At 37.5% G+C, this 22,298-nt stretch overlaps 3 protein-coding genes across 3 annotated transcripts; all 3 read right to left on the bottom strand.

Annotated features, from left to right (window-relative positions):
• Positions 1 to 5,422: 5,422 nt before the first annotated feature.
• Positions 5,423 to 10,890, bottom strand: LOC112165090 (leucine-rich repeat receptor protein kinase HPCA1). The gene is made up of 19 exons (XM_024301499.2): positions 10,734 to 10,890; positions 10,289 to 10,406; positions 10,111 to 10,182; positions 9,813 to 9,887; positions 9,653 to 9,724; positions 9,387 to 9,548; positions 9,203 to 9,277; positions 8,814 to 8,885; positions 8,639 to 8,710; positions 8,484 to 8,552; positions 8,308 to 8,382; positions 8,120 to 8,191; positions 7,802 to 7,939; positions 7,191 to 7,672; positions 6,990 to 7,123; positions 6,748 to 6,882; positions 6,443 to 6,662; positions 6,103 to 6,338; positions 5,423 to 5,998 (listed from the first exon to the last, which is right to left on the bottom strand). The coding sequence occupies exons 1-19, from the start codon at positions 10,834 to 10,836 to the stop codon at positions 5,546 to 5,548; spliced, it is 2,835 nt and encodes a 944-aa protein (XP_024157267.1). The 5' UTR covers positions 10,837 to 10,890; the 3' UTR covers positions 5,423 to 5,545.
• Positions 10,891 to 12,676: 1,786 nt separating this feature from the next.
• LOC121048812 (DNA-directed RNA polymerase D subunit 2b-like) lies at positions 12,677 to 13,488 on the bottom strand. The gene is made up of 2 exons (XM_024301502.2): positions 13,065 to 13,488; positions 12,677 to 12,890 (listed from the first exon to the last, which is right to left on the bottom strand). The coding sequence occupies exons 1-2, from the start codon at positions 13,455 to 13,457 to the stop codon at positions 12,840 to 12,842; spliced, it is 444 nt and encodes a 147-aa protein (XP_024157270.1). The 5' UTR covers positions 13,458 to 13,488; the 3' UTR covers positions 12,677 to 12,839.
• Positions 13,489 to 14,864: 1,376 nt separating this feature from the next.
• On the bottom strand, positions 14,865 to 20,132 carry LOC112165092 (DNA-directed RNA polymerases IV and V subunit 2). The gene is given in 8 exon segments (XM_040506144.1): positions 14,865 to 15,179; positions 15,458 to 16,402; positions 16,917 to 17,208; positions 17,907 to 18,635; positions 18,637 to 18,786; positions 18,950 to 19,124; positions 19,127 to 19,160; positions 19,560 to 20,132. Coding segments are annotated over 8 exon segments (3,081 nt in total). The 5' UTR covers positions 20,001 to 20,132.
• Positions 20,133 to 22,298: the final 2,166 nt, after the last annotated feature.

Below are 22,298 nucleotides of genomic sequence, written 5' to 3' on the forward strand. Positions count from 1 at the left end.
CTTTTCTGAACATAGCTTGTATTTGATTTCAACAGGATAGTTTGATGTGCAGGTGTGTAAACGAAAGCGGTAATTATCAGAGCCTCAGAGGCCTCTCGAAGCTTTTTTCTTTGGTGAGTTTCTTCTTGAAGTGTCAGTTCTGATGTCAACTTGTTTGTGGGCGTTAAGTTTATAGTCTGCTGCGGAATTGGATTCATTTTGACAACTTCTCTCCCTGGCAATGCAGGTGGCCCGAGACGAGAACGACGACTATAGTTTAGCCAAGCTTCAGAATTCCAAGATTTAAACTCAAGGGTGAGGCTTTTTTTTAACTTCCCACTGGTTTGTTTAGAATAGGTGTTTCGGAACGGAGGTTGGGACTGGCTCTTTTTTGGATATAGAGTTTTGAAAAGATGCAGGGAGGAATTATATGTGGTGTTTAAATGGAATTGACAGAGTTCCTGTTATCATTTTTATATTGAACCACCACAACCCTATGGTAATTCACAAAGGGCCCTCTGTCAGTTTGGTGTATTAAACAGCCAAAACTTGAGGATAATATCGGCACCCTAAGGCACGCCGTGTCAAAGTTCTGAAACAGTATTGGCACGGTAAGGCACCGCCACCGGAGCTTTGAAAGCAGTTTCGGCACCCTAAGGCACGCCGAATGAAGCTCTGAAACGGTATTGGCACCGAAAGGTACTGCCACCGGAGCTTTGAAAGTGGTAAAAACCATAAAGAGAGGGATTCTCCACCTTTTTCCTATGGAACACGCTGCAGCTTCCTCTGTCTCCTTTGCTTTCCTTCTCCTTCTGCCTCTTTTTTTTTTCTTGTACGGCCTTCTTGGCCTCTTATATAGTGTACTGATGGTATGGTTGAGTTTTAGAGAGACTCTTGTACTTGACATGACATGAAACACCAAAAGATAACTATGATCCCTATCAGGGAATTACCGTGCATCAGTTGCAATCAAACTCTAATACTTAATAAGCTCATGTGTAATTATGGGCAGTTGACCTTCACGCAATTTCCGTCCTTTTTTTTATTATCTATCTTTGTTTTTTTGTTCAACAGATGGAGAAGGGGGAATCTTCCAAGACAATAAGCATAACCGCATGTACTCCACAATTGCTTTGAACACAACAGCATCAGGGAGGCTTTCGTTACGGAACTTGCGGTTATTTCTCTCGCGCCAGATAGCATAAACCGCAGCTTGCAAAGCCAACTTTTTGATAGCAACAGATAAAGAGTTACCTTTCCAGTTAGCAGCAGCCCAAGGAATGAAATGCTGCCAAGAGAGGAGAGGATTACTCACATCACATTTAGACAAAATGTGAGTCCAAATGCCAGAGGTATAAACACAATAAAAAAAAAAGATGGGTGTGAGTCTCATCAGTAGCACGACAAAAAGCACAATCATGGGCAGCAAGAGGAGAAAAAATTCTTACACGATCCATAGTTGATAACCTTCCTCTAATAGCAAGCCATAAGATGAAGCTCCATCTAGGAACAGAACTACCAAACCAGACTAAATGGGATCCGGCTCCTCTAAAGTTAGAAGCCATGAAGTTACATGAAGTTAATAAAATCCAAGCCATTTAAATTTATCTAACAGTTCAAGAAAAAACATGTCATCAAGAGTTTTTATTTTTATTTTTGACACAACCAACAAGGCATAACTGATGGTGGCATTTGTCGTTCAATCCTCAAGTTACTTTCTCAACATAGAGTCCAGGTCCTATTATTGAATGATTTTCCCATCCGTTTTCTAGAAAGAAGTAAAAGGAAGAGCAGCTCAATCTCCATTAGAATTAAGATACCAAACCTTAACAATTAAAATAAGAAATTAAAAGCTTTGGTAAGTTGGCTTCCTGTGCAATTAAAAGAGAATAGCTCGTGAGTAATTTATATATAGTGATTTATCAAAGCTGATGACTCCTTTCCTATTGAATCGATTGATCATATTGAGTTTCTGTGGTTACCATCAAAATCAGCCAAATCATTCAAATTATAGCTCTCTGTATCTGGTCTTTGTATCCTGATATTCAAATTGACTACGTGAGAATCAAGAAGAGGAAGCAATTCATTTGATAGCAGGAGATATATCCTGACAGAGAATGTTGAACAACGATGAGAGATAGAGGAGATCGATCATGAAACAAGGAGATTGACGGCAAAAAAATTTTTGTTTGGAAGGAGATTTGACGGCAGTTACAAAAATAAAGGTACCTAAGTTAATTTGGCTGACATGGACAATTTCAGTTCATTTGATCAGTTAAATGGCTTAGATTTTACTAACTTCACGGCCCCTAAATTTAGAGGAGCCGGATCCGACTAAATGATACCAAGGAACAATAGGCCTGGAAAAACGAAGAGCATTCCACGCAGAAGAAGTTGAATAAACCCCATTCGAAGAAAGAGTCCATCGAACAGAATCACTAACTTCACCATCACTGGGAGCTTACCAATAAAGACATCTCTACTCTCTGTAGTCACAATCTACTTGTCAAGACATTGTTCTTTTCCAGTTTTAAACTTTTCGTTTCTGACAAGATTTTGAGTATATACCTGTACATAAAAATAAAATTAAAAAAAGAAGATATATAACAAGGTTTAAGAAGTTTTGAAATATAAACGAATCCTTTTAGATTAGTATTCCATAAGATGATATTACTCTGTGTGTATGCCCAGGCATATTATAATCAAACTATGAAAGTGTCCCCTGCAATTTTGGCTGCCTTTTTCGAATGCATTCAAAATTTCAAATAACATTATGCCAAATGTAAATGTAAATCATGGGTAAGTCTAAGGTGTGTTGATGTTTTCCATACATCAACTTTTTAATGAATATATATTAAATGAGTAGTGCTAGGGATCCCAGAATTTTGTACCAAAATTACATAACAAATGACATGGTACATGCCGTATCATCAATTTCTTTGAAATTTCTATTGACATGGATTTCCTTGTTGGATATAAAATAAATTTCATGTTTTTTTTTTTAAGAATTAAGAAAACTTATATTAAATAAAAGTCACAATTAAACAAAATACCAAATTAATTTAGAAAATGAATAGATGCAGTTGTTATAGCAATCTGGCTCTCTGCAACCTTGATACCTAGATCAAAATATATATTAGGAAAAAAGAAGAAGCAATTCTCACATGAAAGATTATTACTGGGTCTTTGATGTTTGAGTTTTGAATTGATCTCTACGAGTTTTCTTAATGTCTTTCTTTATTTCTTTCTTACCTAAAGCTTTTGCACGTTAATGAGGCTTTGAAACCATGGCTTATTCCGATCTTCATTGGATAAATAGAACTGAGCAGGGATGAGATCAACTAACTTGTCCATAAATTGAGAATGCTAATGGATAATAGACTTCAAATAAAGAATTGGATAAGAATCAATATTGGTCTCTCTATCTATTTTATTCTTCATCCTTTTCCCCATTTAAGCAAGATGAAGCCAATTAACGAATAACATTGGATGCTCTTCACGAGAAGCAGTGTAATTATATTTGTAATTGCTTTGATTTTTGTAAAACATTACGGTTTTGATAATATACAAAATATTTTCTCAAAAACATTCTGTTTTTAAATTGAAAATAAATAAATCCATGTCATTGAAATTTATGGAATGATATTGATGAAGTGTTGTATGCCACATCATTTGGTACTCAATTTTTGTATAAATATTTGGTGTCTCAATGTTCGACAGATTCGGAACCGTTCGTATTCATTTTTGTAAATTGCAATTTTGAATGCCTTAACGATCATCAATTTGGCTGAAATTTTGCAGAGATAATCTATACATTAGGACCTAAAAACTGAACGGTTAAGATGTAAATGTGTGATTGGAAAGTGGGCAAAATGGGAAATCCGTACCTTTTTCTTAGGTACGGACGTCCGCACTTGAGAAACTTTGTGTGTGTGTATATATATATATATATATATATATATATATATATATATATATATATGCCCGTTCTAGAGAGGACTAAAAATTTGAGAATTTTTACTACTTTACACTAGTATGAGACCCAAATTCAATGATTCAACCATTGATCCTTTAGATTCTTATGCAAGAATTGTGTCTACAAAAAATGTTGTATCAATTGAGCTTCTGTGAGTTGCAAAACTAGTTTAGCATTTTTGGGGTGACTTGCTTTTGTAAGCATGTTCTTTCCTTAGCTCTATACTAGTCATTGTAACTTGACTAAGCTTGTATTAAGTTACGAAGTCTATGCAATTTCATGTGCACATTTTAGTAGCTGCTTCCTTGATTTTTGTTAATCTTGTAATTGAATAAATAATGATGGTCAAAGTGGGAGAATGTAAGAATGATTTTGTGGACTCATCATAATATAAAGTAACTACAATAACAAGCTAATGACTTAAGAATGAAGTAACTAAGATAACTTAAAAGGTTCTAATCCTATTACAATATGGACATGTATCTGTATCTATATTTATTACAAAAATTTAATATACTTAATATCAAGTAATGTATAATATAGATCGATGATCATTCAGAACTAGATCACACAAATTACTTCTTTCTCATCATATAATAGCCTCTAACAGTCTAACCGGGATAGGTAAGAGGTTAATATATGATGAGGAAAAGTATTTAACCTTGATTGAGTGGTAAATTCCGTTGCTGTGTGCGAACTTATTGAGAAAATCACCAACTGATCTTGTTGATTCACTTGCATTAACACTGGTTGACTCACCGTTAAACTGTGCATTCCTTATATTAGTAAGATTTGAATCCGTGACAATTGTAAAATTTTTTATCTTAATTCTTGAAATTTTTTGTTATTCACCCTACATTATTCAAGAAACTAAAAGAAACAAACTAATTGGGGGAAGACCCCAACTCAACCACAGAAGCTGCCGTTGCCTCTGCTTCCACCACCTGCAGCGTGCCATTTGCTTCAGTATCCATCAGTTCCTCCACAGGAGGTTCGTCATCATCAAGCTCCAGAGCAGTATATATTTGGATTTTATATTCTCTGCCCAGATCAATCACTCGCCGTCTCAACTATTTGTGAGTATGTCCATTCCCATAGAAGATGAAGTGGGGATTCACTCCCCTAAACTAAATCGTATCAATTGAAACAAACGTTTTTTCTTTTGATGACATCAATTGTAACATGCTTTTGTTTCCTGCATTTCAAGTTTGGGTTGCGGATGCGCCACAATGGCTATCTCATATACTTAGAACTGATGTAACTATCTGAATTGCGTATTACTGCAATTCATTTCTTTCTTCTCAAAAAAAAAAAAAAATCTGGATGCTAAAACTCCACTTACACCAGGTAACAATATCTCCAAGACAAGAGAGAAGCAATCCTTGTTGGTCTATTTCTTACTCATATGATACTGAATGCAACCTACCGTTCCATATTTAGCAATTCCTTGTTACAAAAAATCAGAAGGTTCAACACAAATCCCCCATTCAAATCAATTTAAGGTATTAAAATTCTAAAAACAATCCAAACTTTACCAAGTTCAATTTTATAAAAGTACTATCATACTCACTAAACTTCCATCTTCATCCGTCAAAAACCCTTTCCACTATAATCAAAGGGTCTGCTGTAACCATCCTCGGTGCTGTCCTTACACTCATATTCCTCATAACTTGCTGAAGTTGACAATGGATTAGTACCGGCGTTCAAAGCAGCAATTTGTATAATGTTCTCTATCTGTTTCACCACTTCCCCCATTCTTGGTCTTTTATCCCTTAGTTCTTCTACACAAGACATTGCCAAATCCACAAACATTTCTACACCTTTCAGCTCTGTTCCTAAACCAATGAATGGATCAAGAATGTCATCAAGGTTGTACAAATCTTTCGACTTATCCATTGTCATCTGTACCACTTTCACTATATAATTCCCTTGCATTATTGGCCTTCTAGCAGTTATCAGCTCCAACATTACCACGCCAAAGCTATACACGTCGCTCTTGTCAGTCAACTGTTGAGTCATAAAATATTCAGGATCCAAGTAGCCCTATAATCATGGAAAACCGCAGTTCAGTTATATTTAAGGTACTATTGTAATAATTTCTACATTGCATTATTTTTGCAAGAGGAGTTAAAAGAGTTTCTACTGACCAGTGTCCCTTTAACTTGAGTAGATAAGTGGTCCATTCCACTATCAGCAATTGACTTGGAGAGACCAAAATCAGCAACTTTTGCATTTAAATCTTTATCGAGTAGTATGTTGTTTGATTTGATGTCCCGGTGTATAATGGTTGGGTTTGCATGTTCATGAAGATATGCCAGACCTCTCGCTGCACCAAGTGCTACTTGAAGTCTTCTTGTCCAGTCCAACCTGATTCCGGACTTCCCTGAACCAAGATAGAAATGAATCAAGAAATGTTTCTGATAACAGAGTAAAATATATACTTTCCCTTCTATAACAAGCTTTGTAAAGTGCAAGTGCATGGAATACCTGAAAGGCTGTCCCTCAAATCACCATTTGGAACATACTCATATACCAATATTTGTTCCCCTTGCTCAAAACAAAAACCTACAAGGCCAACAAGATTCTTATGATGTACTCGTGATAGGAGCTCAACCTCGGCTTTGAACTCAACTCCTCCCTGCAGAGATTCCCGTTTAGCTCTTTTAATGGCAGCCATTTGGCCTGTTGGAAGAATTCCCTTATACACCTGTAAAATGTTTCCAAAAGTCATATATAGTGTAGTGATATGTTTGATTAAGTCTCTATAATAATGAAAGATGATCAAAGGTAACCTGGCCATAACCCCCAGATCCAATATCATTTGCTTCCGAAAAACCATCGGTGCATTTCTTGAGCTCTTCAAATGAGAACAATCTTGCTCCTTTTAGTTGAGGACCACTAGCACTGCTATTTGAAATCCCTGTCTGCTGCATTTTTACAAAATTAACTCAATAAAATTACCCCCTTCATCAGTAAGTCACAAAACAAACTGTGTCAAGTCCTCTAACAACTTTTTATGTTATTGATGGCTTACCAAAAGGATCGATCCACTCAATGACTCATCTGCTTTTCTCTTCTGGTGGAGAGCATAAAGCCCTACAAGGACTAATAATGAAAGGAGCACAGAACCACCAATTGCCGTTCCAATTATCACGGCCTTGTTTGATCCTGTAGGCACCATAAAATGATGAGAGATAGAAAGAAGTATAGATATAAATGTGGTTTTCATAGTTACCTCCAGAGTTGGTGTAAAGAACAAGAAAAGAGTAGGGTCCAAAAGAATTTGGACGTCCCTCTAGAGTCTGGTTGCTAATAACAGATGTAATCGCTGAACTTTCTGTTTGGTTGAAGCTAACTTGATCACCGGATGGGAAAATTTCTATGATAATTTCAAGTTGATAAGATGAGCTCCAGCTCGGATGACTCAGTGAAACTGAATCCACAGGAAGGTTTTTGGACTGAAAAGATCTTGTGAGATTGTCTGAGAGAGCTTTGTAATAATTGACGTCATCCAAGTTTGAGAAAGAAACAAATAAGAAGACTAGAGTCCGTGTATAGGGAGATGCACATTTACAGTTGGGGGAAGCAACCTGGCCGGAACTACAGTCAGCACAATTACTTGGTGTAGTTGAAATTGAGGAATTAGGAGGAGAAACATTGCAGTAGTTCTTTGCCATGTTATTCTGACTCCCCTCACAAATTGGATTGTCAACTAGACTGCAAAAGATGAATGATTACTTTTAATAATATGACAAGAAAATAACTGGTTAGTCTTTAGAGAGTTGATATTTCAGTATCCAGCATCCTAAAGAAAAGAAAACACTAAATATGCGTGCTATTTCTTACATCAATGTGTAGTTGGATCCCTCATCAATTGGTGCAAGATTAGCAATGTTGTTCTTCTGCAGATCAATTAGGTTCAATTGGTCGCCATAATTTGTTCCAATATCCAATGTACCATTGAGACTGTTGTTCTTCAGTATCCTATAGCAGGTCATATGATCATCACTGTAACTATACAACCGTATATAAGTTGCATAAATGAAATTTTATCCTTGTTCTCTTCTTTAGAGCTGAGCCAACTTAAAAACTAAGTCATTTAGATTCATGAAACATCCATTACAGTGAGTGTGGTGCTACTAAATATCATTATGATATACTCACACTGTCTCCAAATTTTGAAGGCTGAAAAGGGCTTGAGGGACTTGTCCCTGAAGTCCTGTGTTTTCCATCATTCTGCCACAGAGGGTTGATAGGTATGTTAATTGAGCACTTGATTATTGTGTTCTGATCAATGATATTTCATACTCGCAAGCACAAAGTTATGTATATAGAGGAGGAATGAAGCATACAATGTTGTCAAGAACTTCAAGGTTGAAAACCAATTAGGAATATCTGACGCATCAAAAGTATTATTGCTCATATCCCTGCAGATTAAAATTTCATAAGCCATGACTTTAACAGTTTTCTTTATAAGAAAAAACTAATTGATAGCTAATTCTGTAAAAACACAGTAGTTGGTACTTACACATAGTTGAGGGAATCCATGAGAGTAAGGTTGGGCACCGGGCCAGTCAGCTTATTGTTGGACAGGTGCCTGAAAACATATTACAAATAGCTTACAGTTCAAAACTTTACTGAAACAGATGTTAATTATTTATCTGGTTTGCCCCTCATACTTACAGTTCAGACACATTTGTAAGATTTCTGAGGCTCGTAGGTACAGACCCACTTAATGAATTTCTATCAAGGCGTCTGCACCAAAACAAGAAAAGCTTTCAGTACTCAATAACTATATAGACCACATCTGTAATAGCCTTGGTATAAATTCACTCGAGGATATGAAATATTTACTCACACTGCCTCCAGAGTTTTCACAAGTCCAAGTGTGGAAGGGATGCTGCCAGTAAAATTATTTCTGTCAAAAATCCTGCACAGATAAAAGAACTCGATCAGATGAAATTGATGTGTTTCCTTTGGCAGTTCAGAATTGGAATTTTCCAAATGAAAACGCAAAAAAAAAATTAGCTTTGATTCCTAAGTTTTTATGTCAATGACTTTTGATTTAGTTAGAAATGCTGCTTGAAACTGAAATGTGCAGTAAGGACTAAGGAAAGACAATTAGAAATGCAACGCATATAAACATGAACTCATACATTTCCTGTTCTATTCTGCAGATTGTATTAATCATTCCCATATTTCAAGTTTCTCCCCTAGAAAATGAACGCTTTAACGTACAACACTTACAAATGTATCAGAGGCATATTTGAGCTGAACAGTTGAGGTGGAATGCTGCCCGAGAGCTGGTTATTTGAAAAATGACTGTATTTAAAGCAAATACAGAAAGAATCAGAAGGATATAAATTGGAAAGAACAATGCCAAGATACCATGTAAATGTCAAGTTAAAATTACTAACAAGAGCGGGCTTACAAGTGCTTTGTTTTATTTAACATATCAAGACCAGGTGCAGTCCCATTAGAGACTGGAATGGAATCCCCAAGCCTGTTGTCCGATAGGTCCAGAAAGACAAGATTGGCTAGATTGCCAATGGAAGGTGGAATTGGACCACTAAATCTATTGTTTTTCAGAGATCTGCAGTAGCATACAAATCAAGAGTTCCGGAATTACTGCATATCAGCCTAACATATCATTACAAGAAAAAGGAGAGCAGGGGATCAAAAATTTGGAAACTTTACAGATAAGAAAGTTGCTTTAAAGATCCTATTGTAGCTGGAATAGGACCAGAGAATCTGCAACCATCCAGGATTCTGGTATGCAACAAAATTTGTTAGGAGGATAAACAATCACATAGAAACTAATATTACTCTAGTGGAGAAACCATAGATTTTCTTTTACACGGTGTTTAGTTTGGTCAAGTTTCCAATTGATGCTGGAAGTTGTCCCTTCAGGTTCTCATTGAAAGCCAGATTCCTATACGAAAAATGATGATCAATGAGTTAACAAAACAAGGAATGGACAAGTCTATTACCAATGACTATTAGAGGTTGAAGCAACTTAAAGTGGTTACCATAATTCTAGTAATGATGATAAATTATTCAAAGCAGTCAGTGCCTAGATATTCCTGGATTGTGGTAAACTACTATTTTTTTATGGCAAATGATAAACAACTAGAAAATTGTAGGACAGAACTTACAGAATCTGTAGCTCAGATAATGTCTCGATATCACTAGGTAGCCCGCCTTTCAAACCCATGTCTGCCAATGTTCTGAAATTAAAAGCTGACAAATCAATAAAAAAAAAAAAAAAAAACATGGATGCAGGCAAATATATGAGCATTAATTAAATAAGATGGAAACAGATCAGGAACTTACATAGCAGTGATCTGTGAATTGGTGCAAGTAATACCTTCCCAGTCGCCACAAGGATCTGAACCAACCCAACTTGGAGGGTTGATGCCCCATTCATCCCTGAGTGTCATAATAGCATTATCTGCATCACCTTCTTTCCATTAGTTTAGTTCTTCACCGAACGAAGAATGACTTGAGGAATTTACAAATTACATTATATAACTCTAATGTTAATCCAAACTCATGAGTGTTGCTTAAAACAACTGTCTTGTGAACAAGAAGCAGGCACATCTACAAAATGGCTACTTGGCTAGTACTGTATAAGTTCAAACTTCGGAAATGCAGAAAGATCCTAATCAAGAAAGCTAAAGAAGAAAGATTGATAGCCTGCCACAAACCTATCATCAAAAAGTGATTGACTACATGATGGAAAGATTAAATAGGTAGCTTGAAGTTGGATAAAACTTACACTCCTGAACAGTTCCCTCTGCTGCAATAACAAAAAATGGGATTAACACAAGCAGCCATAATACTTGAGTGGCTCGATCCATTACTTTTTGGAAAATGGGCATCAAAACCTTCTTTCATCACCTTACCAGCCAACTTTTGTTGTGTAGAACAATCCAGGAAGAAGTAATTCAGGTGGAGCATATTTAAACCTTTCAGATATCGACCTCCGGACAGTCCATGGTCAGATTCTAAAACTTGTAACAAACGGAACCATCCATAGTTGAATCAAGTGGTCCAACAATTATATAATAAGTTGGAAATAAAAAGGGTCCGAGGTATTACCGAACATGACAGAAATGGAAACAGCATGAGAAGGATGATCTTGAATAAGTCATCCCCAGAAAGATTTTAACCAAGTTAATAGTAAATCCTCAATATTGAATTGGTAGAGTCATTATCTTTACGTTGTCATCATCTCAGAAACAATCAAATGAAGCAATTCAAAATTAACAACTACAGCGACAACAATTATTAATTTAGTCCTAGATATGTCAGGGAGGATGTAAATGTTGACGTGAATACAACACGACTCAACCAAGTTAATCCAGAAGATTAGTTGATTGATATTGCAACCGTTAGTAAAAAATTCGAGGCCCCAGCCAATTAAGAAGGCCTAGTTAACCTCATAATTTTTTATTTTTTGAAAGGGTGAATTTTCTTTTTTTGAATGACAGAGTTGTATCCCGTGCTAAAGATTTTGCAAGTCTTCTCCTTTTCAATTTTTAATTTGGTATGATCACCACAATCTCGGATTGTCTAGGCACTAAACTGGCAGATTTGAGTAAAAAAGGTGGAGACTACGAACTTACATAGCAGTGATCTGGGAATTGGTGCATTACCTTCCCAGTTGCCACAAGGATCTGTTCATCTGAACCATTCCAACTTAGAGGTTTAATGCCCCACTCATGCTGGAGTCCCGTAATAGCATTAACTGCATCAAGATTCTTTCCATCAGTTTAGTTCTTCAGCAATGACCTGAGACTGACTTGAGGAATTCACAATATTACATTCTATAAGTCAATGTTAATCGAAACTCGAGTGCTACATAAGACAACTGTCTTATGGACAAGAAGCAAGTACATCAACAAAATGGCGCTATCAAGCTAGCTGAAGAAGAAATATCAATAGCCTGTCATAAACCTATGAACTAAATTGTTGGATAAAACTCACACTCCTGAATAGTTCCCTCTGTTGCAATGACAAAGAATGGGATTAACAGGAATAGCCGAAACACACGAGTGGCAAAACCCATTCCTTTATGGCAAATGGGCATCAAAACCTTCTCTAGTCACCTTACTAGCCAACTTTTGCTGTGTAGAACAAACAATCTGTGAAGAAGCAAGTCAGATGGAGCGTATTTAAGTCTATTGAGATATCGACCCTCGGATAGTCCATGGTCAGATTCCAAAACTTGTAACAAATGTAACCATCTTCCATATTGAAACCAATTGGTCCAACAATTTTTTAATAACTTAGAGTTTAAAAGGGTCCGAGGTTTTACTGGATATGACAGAAATGGAATATATATTGCACAAAGAACAGAGGTAACAGCATGAGAAAGAATAAGTCATCCCCAGAAAGGTTTTAACTAAGCAGTGTACCCATTAACATGGGATTGGTAGAAAGTCATTATCTTTACGTAGTCATCATCTCTGAAACAATCAAATGAAGCAATTGAAAATCAACAACTGCAACACTCCAACAGTAATTAATAATTTAGTCCTAAGCTAGTTAGGGGCTGATGTAAATGTATACGTGAATACAACAAAACCTAATTATGCTCATGACTTGGTCACACAAAACTGACCAAATCCAGCAAATTAGTTGATTGATGTTGCAACCATTAGTAAAACGTTTTGGGCCCCAGCCAATTAAGAAAGCCTAATTATGCTCATGACTTGGTCACACAAAACTGAAACATATAAGTTAAAAGAGAGTTAGAAATTACAATCAACCACTGGAACTAGAATCCTTGAAAACCTACGGGGCATTAACTGAGAGATATTCATAGTCATTTACAAAACAAAGTTCTATAGCGCTCCCGAAACAGAGTTCTAGTGCTCACTCAGCAGAGCCTGGTCTCAAACTTGAGACTTATGCCCATGCAGAAAAGTTCCTGGCACAACAGTCATGATCACCTGGTCACCTACTGACCAAATATTATTTGGTCAGTCACCGTTCGATTGACATCGGACGGTTGACAACTAAGTGATGAAATCTGAGATGAGAGCTGTCAACCGTCTGATCTCAATCGAACGGTGACTGAAGGTGACCATGTGAACGGGGCCACCTGGCACAATAACTTGGCCCCATATGGAACATTCAACCTGACAATGTCATCAACAGACTTACAGACCCGGCAATATGGACCCCTGATTCTACTGCCATCAACTGTTCCATCTATCACATTAGCCGCATTTTTGCATTTCAGGCAAGCATGCATTTGGGAGGAGTCACTAAGAGTGAAAAGGCGTTCATGTAAGTTTGCTGATGCTCCATGGGCTATAAGGCAGTCGCGCTCCATCTCACCAAACTTTACCCCACCAAATCTCTTCCTGTCTGCCACTGGCTGCCGGGTGAGAGGGTGAACTGGCCCAGTGTTCCTGAACTTCACTTTGTCTTCAGACATGTGAATGAGACGTTGATAGAATGTTGGGCCCATAAATATCAGTTGGCGAACCATTTGACCAGTTTGACCACTGTATACTCTCTCATTTCCCCATCTTTGAAATCCAGCTCTGTCAAAGATATTAAGCACTACATGAATCACTCTAATCCATCTAGGGGGGAGCGGAGGGTGGGGAGTTCAATAACTAAATATTCTTTTCTAAACATAAGATTAATCTTGTAGGTAACCATGTAAATTCCACGTGGAAAAGAATGGATAACTGAAAAATGAAGAGACAAAACAGTGGTACTTGTAGGGATGGCAATGGGGCGGGTTGGGGATGGGGATCACAATACCATCCCCATCCCCAGGGTAATTTTTCACCCCCATCCCCGCCCCAATCCCCAATAAAAATATATTGGGGATTCCCCGTCCCCATCCCCATTGGGGACGAAGTCTCCAAACCCGTCCCAAATCCCCAATAAGAATTTAAAAAATAGAATATTTTTTTTTTCTCTTATTGCCTTTTTTAAAATCAAAATCTACAACAAGTAAAATTAAAACATGATTAAATTCATAAATCATAATTTGGTGAGTGCAAAAGTCAAACACTATTAAAGTAAAGTAGTAAATGTATATATTTGTGATTTATATTATAATATATATATATATAAATTAAAATATATATAAATTAAATATATGTATATATCATTGGGGCGGGTTTGGGGATGGAGATCATAATACCATCCCCGCCCCATCCCCGATCTTAGATAGTGGGGATTGGGGATCCCCATCCCCATTCCCCATTTGTCCCCGAAGTCTCCCCCCATTTGGGGCGGGTATCCAATGGAGCTCCGCCCCGCTGGGGATTTTTGCCATCCCTAGGTACTTGGTACCATAGTAGCAAAATACACTACATTTCGCAAGGTTTTCATGGCACGAACATTCTGAAGAGTCATGACACACAGTACTGAACACTTTTTAACGTTATTTAATTTTGCTAGTTTTCTAAAACAGAAGAAAACCACTCTTTTATAGTGGCAAACATGTAATAAAAGTCCAGACATGATGTAGACTCAGCAACATTGCCCAAAAATCGAAGAAGTAAATGTCTCAACACAACACATAATATACAACTCAACTCAACTAACCTCAAATCCAAGCAAGTTAGCCAACTTTACTGCACCTCAGGAACAAACATTAACAGATTCACATTTATTCAACTGATTTCTTATGATCAAATTTTGATCCTCCTTTTCATATGGATGACTGGTTGTTTAATTTCCTATAATACTTCTCATTTTGGAAATTGAGGAAAGACAGGCATTAAATTTTGCAGGCACATCCATAGAGAGATACATTTCAAAGAAGCCACCACAGGAATGCAGGTTTCCAGTATGGTTCAAAGAAGTTAGATCCCCCATCGAATTGTCAAATATAAAATAAAGTTAAAGGTAAAAGTCATATGAATAGAATGAAGAGTTACCTATGAAGCTGATCTGTGATGTCATCAACAGAGGGAGTAGAGAAAGGAGTTGCATATAGGAGCTTGTCTCTAGGAGTTGACCAGGAGCTTGTCTCTAGGAGTTGACCACCACAGGCAATCCCCTTCCCTAAAGCAGCCTCTAGGAGTTGACCAGGAGCTTGTCGTGAAGGAAATGCATGTGGATTAATTACAATATCTGGAACTATCCCCTGTATTGTGAAGGGGAAGTTCTCTTCAGACTCCAAAAAGCCTAGGACACCCTTCTGCCCATGCATGCTTGAGAACTTGTCTCCAAGGCAAGGAGAACGAACCTAAGCCAAAAGATTATAAATGTCATTAGTCTATGGAATTTGGTTTCTCATAAGTAAATACAGAAAGCAATAGGCAGGCGATATACAAAACACTATTCGATGTCAATTCATCTGCAGAAGATTAAAGGCATTTGCTGCCATCTTCCACACACATCATATATTCACCACAAACCACGGTGTCCCTCAAAATAGATAAGCTTACATGCATTTGAAGATATGCGGCGCGCAATCCAAATAGATGTCTAAGATAACATATTAAATCAATTGCATAGGAATACCTGTCTTAAGGATACAACACCAAAATTCTTTCCCTCTTCATTAGAGGAAAGTACAACCTTCTGAACCTTTCCTCTTTCAGTATGCGTCAGTTTGATGCTATGATCAGTACCAGATTCACTGCACCTCGCAATAATAGTATCACCACTCTGCAGATATGCACCTATACAGGGGAATCCATCATCATCAAGACTGTCAACACTTCCAAATTTACTCTGTATTTTGCCAAAATTTATACAGTCATCTGGCTTCCTCCTTTTTCCCAATGAGAACTTGTTTTCAACTTCAGCCTTGTAGCTCCGTATGTGCTCAGATTTGAACATACCACGTTGCACAGATGCGCGGTTCATCACAATAGAATCTTCTTGGTTATATCCTAGGTGCACATTGACCGCAACAATTGCATTTTGGCCATTAAAGTATTCAGGCTTGGGCATAACTCTGTTATGGCTCACTGGGTTTCCTGGTTGGCCAAGGCAATCAGATATCATAGTATGAAAAAGTGGCCTCTGAGGGTAGTGTAGTTGGTGAGACAGAGTATCCACTCTGTGGTTAGGATTTGTGGCAGAAAAACCAATGGCCTGCTGAGAGTGCTTCTGAGACTGGTATAGAACCCTCCTTGCGTTATCATGGTTTGAAAACGGAATGATACCACAACTTAAGCCTAACAAAAATGATAGGTCCAGTTCACAGTGTGTGTACTTGACTGCTGACTTCCCCTCCATAAATAGATGCTTGACGTCCCATGCTGTACAGCAATCCTCTTCTTCTTCAGCTCCAATGAGCTCGATTATTCCATTGCCAAGAAGATCCTGGAACGTGTGTTTTTTCCCTTTTGATTCTTTAATCTTATTCAAATTCTTAACTACCAGGAAAGGACGTAGAATCCTTCCAGCATCAGAATATATGCGTACTTCCAGGAGCTGCTCATCTCTTTTGATTTCCACCTAAGACAATATTATTACCAAAGATTAATTCTCCCTAATAACTGAAACATCCTTGTTATACACATGCAACTTGTTTATTTGCAAAGTCATTGTTTAGATAGGAGGTGAATTAAAACTTTGTTTGCTCCTGCTACATAAAGATTGATAACTGTATAAAAGCAAGAAATATGAAAAAAAAAAACAAAAATCCTCAGTCAAAAAAAAGACAGGAGCATAGAAAAGGTGTGAAAGGAACAACCCATGCAACTGCAATTTGATAGCTTTTTTAGAATCAAAGCACATCACTTCTAATGTATATATGCTTTGGAATGAAGAGAAGAAACACAAAAAGAAAAAGCTTTTTAGCCTTTTAAGATAATCAGAAAACATAAGCCCCTAAAGCTGTTATATAACACAGTATCATCCAAATTCACTTTTTATACATCATAGTTCAATTAATTTGCTAAACTGCAGCACAATGAAATCATGGCGATCAAATAAAAGTAGGCAATGTGAATTCTGAACAAGAGAAAACCTGATGTAGCAACTTTTTCCTGCGTCTCAATGTCCTTAGTTTCATGACAAAATCATGGGAATCTTCACAAACACCAACCCAATCCCCATTGAGAAAAACTTTATTCTTCCCATGAAGTGATGTTGAAGTATCATCTACCAGCTCCTCCATGCCACTAGAGAAAAAGTCGGGCAATATGGGCTCCAATATGTTTGTACTTACCAGTGCAGTGGTAGCCAAATTTTTCACAAGCCCACAATTCTCACCATCTGGGGTTGAGATAAAGCAAACCCTACCCCAGTGAGAAGGATGCCTGCATCCACAAGCTTCTATTATCCACAGTTCTTTAAAAAATTATCTCAAGAGCGAAAAAATAAAAATAAATAAAAATTAAGACGCCCTAGGCTAAACACATGCAACTACTATTGGTGTGTTTGTGTAGAGGTTCTGGGACACAACCCGAACATCAGAAATCATTTCTGTTCTGATTATAGAAATGGCATCTGAATAAACTGATGAAGATAAAAGTGAAAAACAAGGGTTATATCTTTGTCCAGCACTCCAACTGACTGAGCTATCTTTAACAGAATTCACTGTTAGATCTATTCTTAGAGCATTCTCTTCAATAACAGAACGGCAAAAGCTTACAGGTGACTTCACTCAAATTCAACCAAAACTCAGTAAGTTATCTAATCAGTCCAATTATAACCAAGATAAGAAACTTCATACGTCCAGGACTCTATTTGTGATATTGTTTTCCCACATGAAAGCACAGCACATAATACTGAAGGAATATCATTATGTAAATATTCTGATAGTCTCTCACTATCAGAAGGTCATTAATTCATTTCAATAAATAAAACACACAAGGAAGACCCTTTGACCAAAACATAAATATCTAGAGCTGGCCACTAATATTTGAGCTATAACATTCGGTCATTTCACCATACAGGGACAGTCATTGCAAGAAAAGCATGAAACAAAACATAAAATAAGTGAGAAGGTACTCACGGATATCTGGCATCTCCGACCTTCCCCGTGTATTGAACTTGGAGGCGTGTCTTCCTCATATCTACCATTGTTTGCAGTGGATTTGTTTTCCCAACATTTACCACCACACCAGACATCCTCTCCATCCTCTTGAAAGGATGACACCACGCTCCAGTTGAGAATGCTCTGGAGATGCCATTGGTTACTACTGTAGCATCTAGATATTGCTCAACCAGGCAGACAACACGGTCACCACAAAGGTCTCTCTGCAAAGCCTTTGCCATGCGCCTTCCTGCATGTCCTACGTGTGCCTTCAGCTCTCGCTCTAGAAGCTCACCAGCCAAGTGAAACCTCTTGTTCTTCAATTCTTCTCTGTTGTCACATTTCCTGTGGCCTCTGAAGGTCTGTAAAAGAGACTTCACCATATAGCCAAGAAACCGAGCCTTTTGCTTCAAGCCCCTGAGATTGGGGAACAGATACATGCTGATGCATTCTTCAATGCTTTCCCGAGGAGGAAACGCGGTATTCTTTATCATCTCTTCAACATATCTGAGAGCATTCTTCCCTCTCCGGAAGTTATCTTTTCGTTGGTCAGCATCACGAATTGAGGCAACTAGAATGCTTGAAATGCTTGCATCTTCTTTGCCATAATCAATCAGATCTGTAACTTCATTGTCCGAAGAAACCCCAAGGGCAAAAAACCAAATCCAGAGAGGGATTTCTGCTGACTTAAAGTACACTGACAAAACTCTCTACTCCTTCAATGTTTTGAAGTTGAGAAATCCCTGATAATCTTATTAGTAGTCTATGCCGCTTTACCTCAGACCTATATGCTACTGTGATCCCCTGATTATTTGTAATTAGAAGTCTCTTCAGACAGCTCTGCTCTTGTGCAATAATAGGCATCCCACAGATGTCACTAAAATTATGTATAGAAAACCACATGTAGAATTTTTTTAAAGGCATTGAATAACAAGGAGCAAGTAAAATCCTATGATATTTGCGCAGACAGATTTTCAAGAAAATAACTGATTCAGGAAACAGAGTAAAACAGTTTTGAGCTCACCTTCTCTGCACCCTTGATTATAAAATAACCTCCATGGTCAAATTCACAGTCAGCTTTCTCGTCTTTCATCCAACACAAGTCAGACTTCACCATCACTGGGAGCTTACCAATAAAGACATCTCTACTCTCTGTAGTCACAATCTGCTTGTCAAGACATTGTTCTTTACCAGTTTAAACTTTTCACTTCTGACAAGATTTTGAGTATATACCTGTACATAAAAAAATTAAAAATAAATAAAGAAATAAATAAAAAGAGATATATAAGAAGGTTTAAGAAGTTTTGAAATATAAACGAATCCTTTCAGATTAGTATTCCATAAGATGATATTACTTTATGTGTATGCCCACCCACAGGCATATTATAATCAAACTACGAAAGTGTCCCCTGCAATTTTAGCTGCCTTTTTGTGAATGCATTCAAATAACATTATGCCAAATGTATTGTAAATCAAACCCTGGCTAGAAAAGTGGAGTAGACATACGTCTCAAAGACAACACGAGACAAATATTACTGCAATAGTTTTTAGTTTTGTACACAAATCACCTAATGTGAATCCGATCTAGTAACTTCCATGCATTTAATCAAACTAGCAATCTAATTTGTTTACCTCAACAGTAACGTTCACTTTGATCTTGGCTGAGTATGTCATATTTTGAAGCCGAGCATGCCTAGGTAGCATATTATACTCCTTATCATTCACAGCACCGCCCCAAAAACTTGGTCAAATGAGGGTAACCTTCCCAAACCTGATGGAAGCATATCGCCATTCTGCATTCCCCTTCTTCGATGGGTCATACCCAGGCTCAACTATAATCTCATCAAAACTATCAAAGACTCTTTGTATACCATTTTTAATGAAGTCATTGTACGAGTTTATTTGGTGACTAATGAGGCCATACTGGTTGAAGAATGAAACTGATGCCTCCTTACAGAAATCCTTCAAAAAAGCTTCTCCCAGATTATGTATGCTAGTCAAATCAACAGATTCATAATCATCATCAATATCCATGTCAACCCAATTGGAAAAGCTTTCCCCCTTACTACTCATACCAATATCTCCCTTGGCAACCGATGAAGCCCCAATTGGATTTGAAAACTGTCGAGAGCACAAGAAAATGAAAAGCACATACAATATCAGTTTAGCAATAAACAATATCCGTATGTGTTAATTGATTGTAGAGAAACAGGAGGGAAGGTAAATAGTAATAATTTTTTTTTTTAAAAAAAGGTACTCGGCCCACAACGAGGCAGCACTTTTTTCACCAAGAATGAGAAAACAGGCTTGTTCTTATACATTCAAGTGTGAAGAATTTGAAATATACACTCCAGTTGAGCACCTTTTTTCTTCCTATAGTAGATAACCAGCTCATATCTTAATTATCTACTAAGCAACATTTAATTCCAAAAGAAATGCTTATAGCTGTGGTTCTTATACATGTCATACTTTCCATGCTAATTCTTAGTAGCATTTCTAACGTTAATGCACCAAAAATACTAGAACCAGTTACCTACTTATTGAATAAGAAATCAATTGAGTAAATGAACATAACTCAAAATCTTAACTTTTTAATTACGAGAGAAAAATTCGTACAAAAAGAAATTACAAAGAAAAAATTCAAACATATTGCTCGTGACACGTGACATCTTCATCCTACCGATCAAATTTCATAACTTACAATAAAAACTTATATATGAAATGTCATTTGCTTGTCATGTGAATCGCTAAGAATACCATTTTTGCCTTTTAAACTTATGCATACAGTGTCCTTTGATTGGTCACTTGAACAAGTTCAATGGTCAACCTCTTGATCGAAGACTCTTCTATCTCTTAGAAATGGAAAAGTATAGTGTGAGATGTATGTGTCGTGTCTGATTCACCGATTGTAATTCTTTATTTTAACTCCTTATTCATATTGCCACTATGCTATCATGGGATGAGATACCAAAAGTATCCTCACTTCTATTTTGCCTGATATGTGGCATTTGAGTTGTGGATCAAACATGTCATGTAGATCGACCGCCACACCGGAAACAAACTTGTACACGCAAGCCCGACCTTGGGGAATAGGCAGACTAAGCCCAAGCCTATGGCCTCCAATTTAATGGGCCTCGAACTAAAAATTTATGTTACCTAGCCTAAAAAAAAAAAAAGCAAGGATAAAAAAGTAGATATGGGTCTTTTCTAATTGATATTGTCTAGACTTGTCCCTTTGTTGGGCCTTTTGGTAATTAAACTTAATTAGTTTATTTTTGATGTATTGTAGTATGTATTTGTCGAAGTTATCATTTTAATTAAGTTGTTACAATTAATAAGAAATATTTTGTTATCGTTTAATTTATTTATTGACTATGTAAGTTTTTTTTTTTTTTTTTATCAAAGAAGAACTTAATTAATAATGAACTGCTTACAACGAGTTTTAGACGACATCTCTGAATCAGAAATTGCCTCTAGACTTCACACTGGAACTCTATACTGACTGACTCTAAACTTGCACTACAACTATATGACAAAGACAAAAGTGTAGGAGCAGTGAATCCTTGACATCTCATCTCTCGTCCAGCCGGTAAGAACATCTAAAACTAGACAACTCACTGGTGTCGACACTAAACTCACCAACCAGAGTTCTCCTAACCAGCTTTGGAACGACCAAGCCAACACTCATTGTGACCTAAACTCAACCAAAAGGATTGCCGGACATTCAGACCTGGGACTAAAGAAAACACCATCACCACCCTATTGTCAACACCATCCATCCACCACTGCTCCAAATCGCCATTACCTCCGACCCGATCCCAGACAGGAAGGACCCACTAGAAGGCCAAGGATGATTGTCTGTGCCATAGCCAGAAGTTTTCGCCACCGCTGCTGACCTAACTCCAGAATAGGAACGTTCCACTAGAAGGCCGAAGAGAAGATTGTCTCTGCCACAACTTGCAGTGGCTTATTTCTAACAAAACCTTAAAATAAAACCAAACCCTAAAGCACTAGTAACAACCAAGCCCTAAAGGTAGAAACTTAGTAACCCAACTAACAAAACAACCTAAAAATAAAAATAAAAAACATCCCATCTTGGACCCAGAGTGGAACCCAGGCCCAGACCAGGCCCACCACGAAAAAAGCCCAGAGAGGCTGCAACTCTTACTCCCAGCCCACGACTACTTCTGCACGGGCAGCATCGTCATTACCCCTCCATCACCGACGCGCCACAATTGCTGTCGGACCCCGCCACCATGGCCAACAATGGCACAGGAGAAACTGTCCCCCACCACCTCAATCCCAGATCTGGGGAGTACAAAACCAGAAACCAGATCAACTCCTATCCCTCCATCGCCCTCCCCAGACCCT

The sequence above is a fragment of the Rosa chinensis genome, chromosome 5 (assembly GCF_002994745.2).
Source record: "Rosa chinensis cultivar Old Blush chromosome 5, RchiOBHm-V2, whole genome shotgun sequence".
Lineage (NCBI taxonomy): Eukaryota > Viridiplantae > Streptophyta > Magnoliopsida > Rosales > Rosaceae > Rosa > Rosa chinensis.

Excerpts from the sequence above, each read along its gene's own strand:
- LOC112165090 (XM_024301499.2), bottom strand. The coding sequence starts at position 10,836 with ATGCCCATTTTCCAAAAAGTAATGGATCGAGCCACTCAAGTATTATGG. Across the intron at positions 8,553-8,638 it reads CTTACAAATGTGTCTGAACT|GCACCTGTCCAACAATAAGC; the intron begins GTAAGTATGAGG and ends ATATGTTTTCAG. Across the intron at positions 7,124-7,190 it reads TCTTTACACCAACTCTGGAG|GATCAAACAAGGCCGTGATA; the intron begins GTAACTATGAAA and ends TGGTGCCTACAG.
- LOC121048812 (XM_024301502.2), bottom strand. The coding sequence starts at position 13,457 with ATGGTTCGCCAACTGATATTTATGGGCCCAACATTCTATCAACGTCTC. Across the intron at positions 12,891-13,064 it reads GGGCCAAGTTATTGTGCCAG|GAACTTTTCTGCATGGGCAT; the intron begins GTGGCCCCGTTC and ends CTGTTGTGCCAG.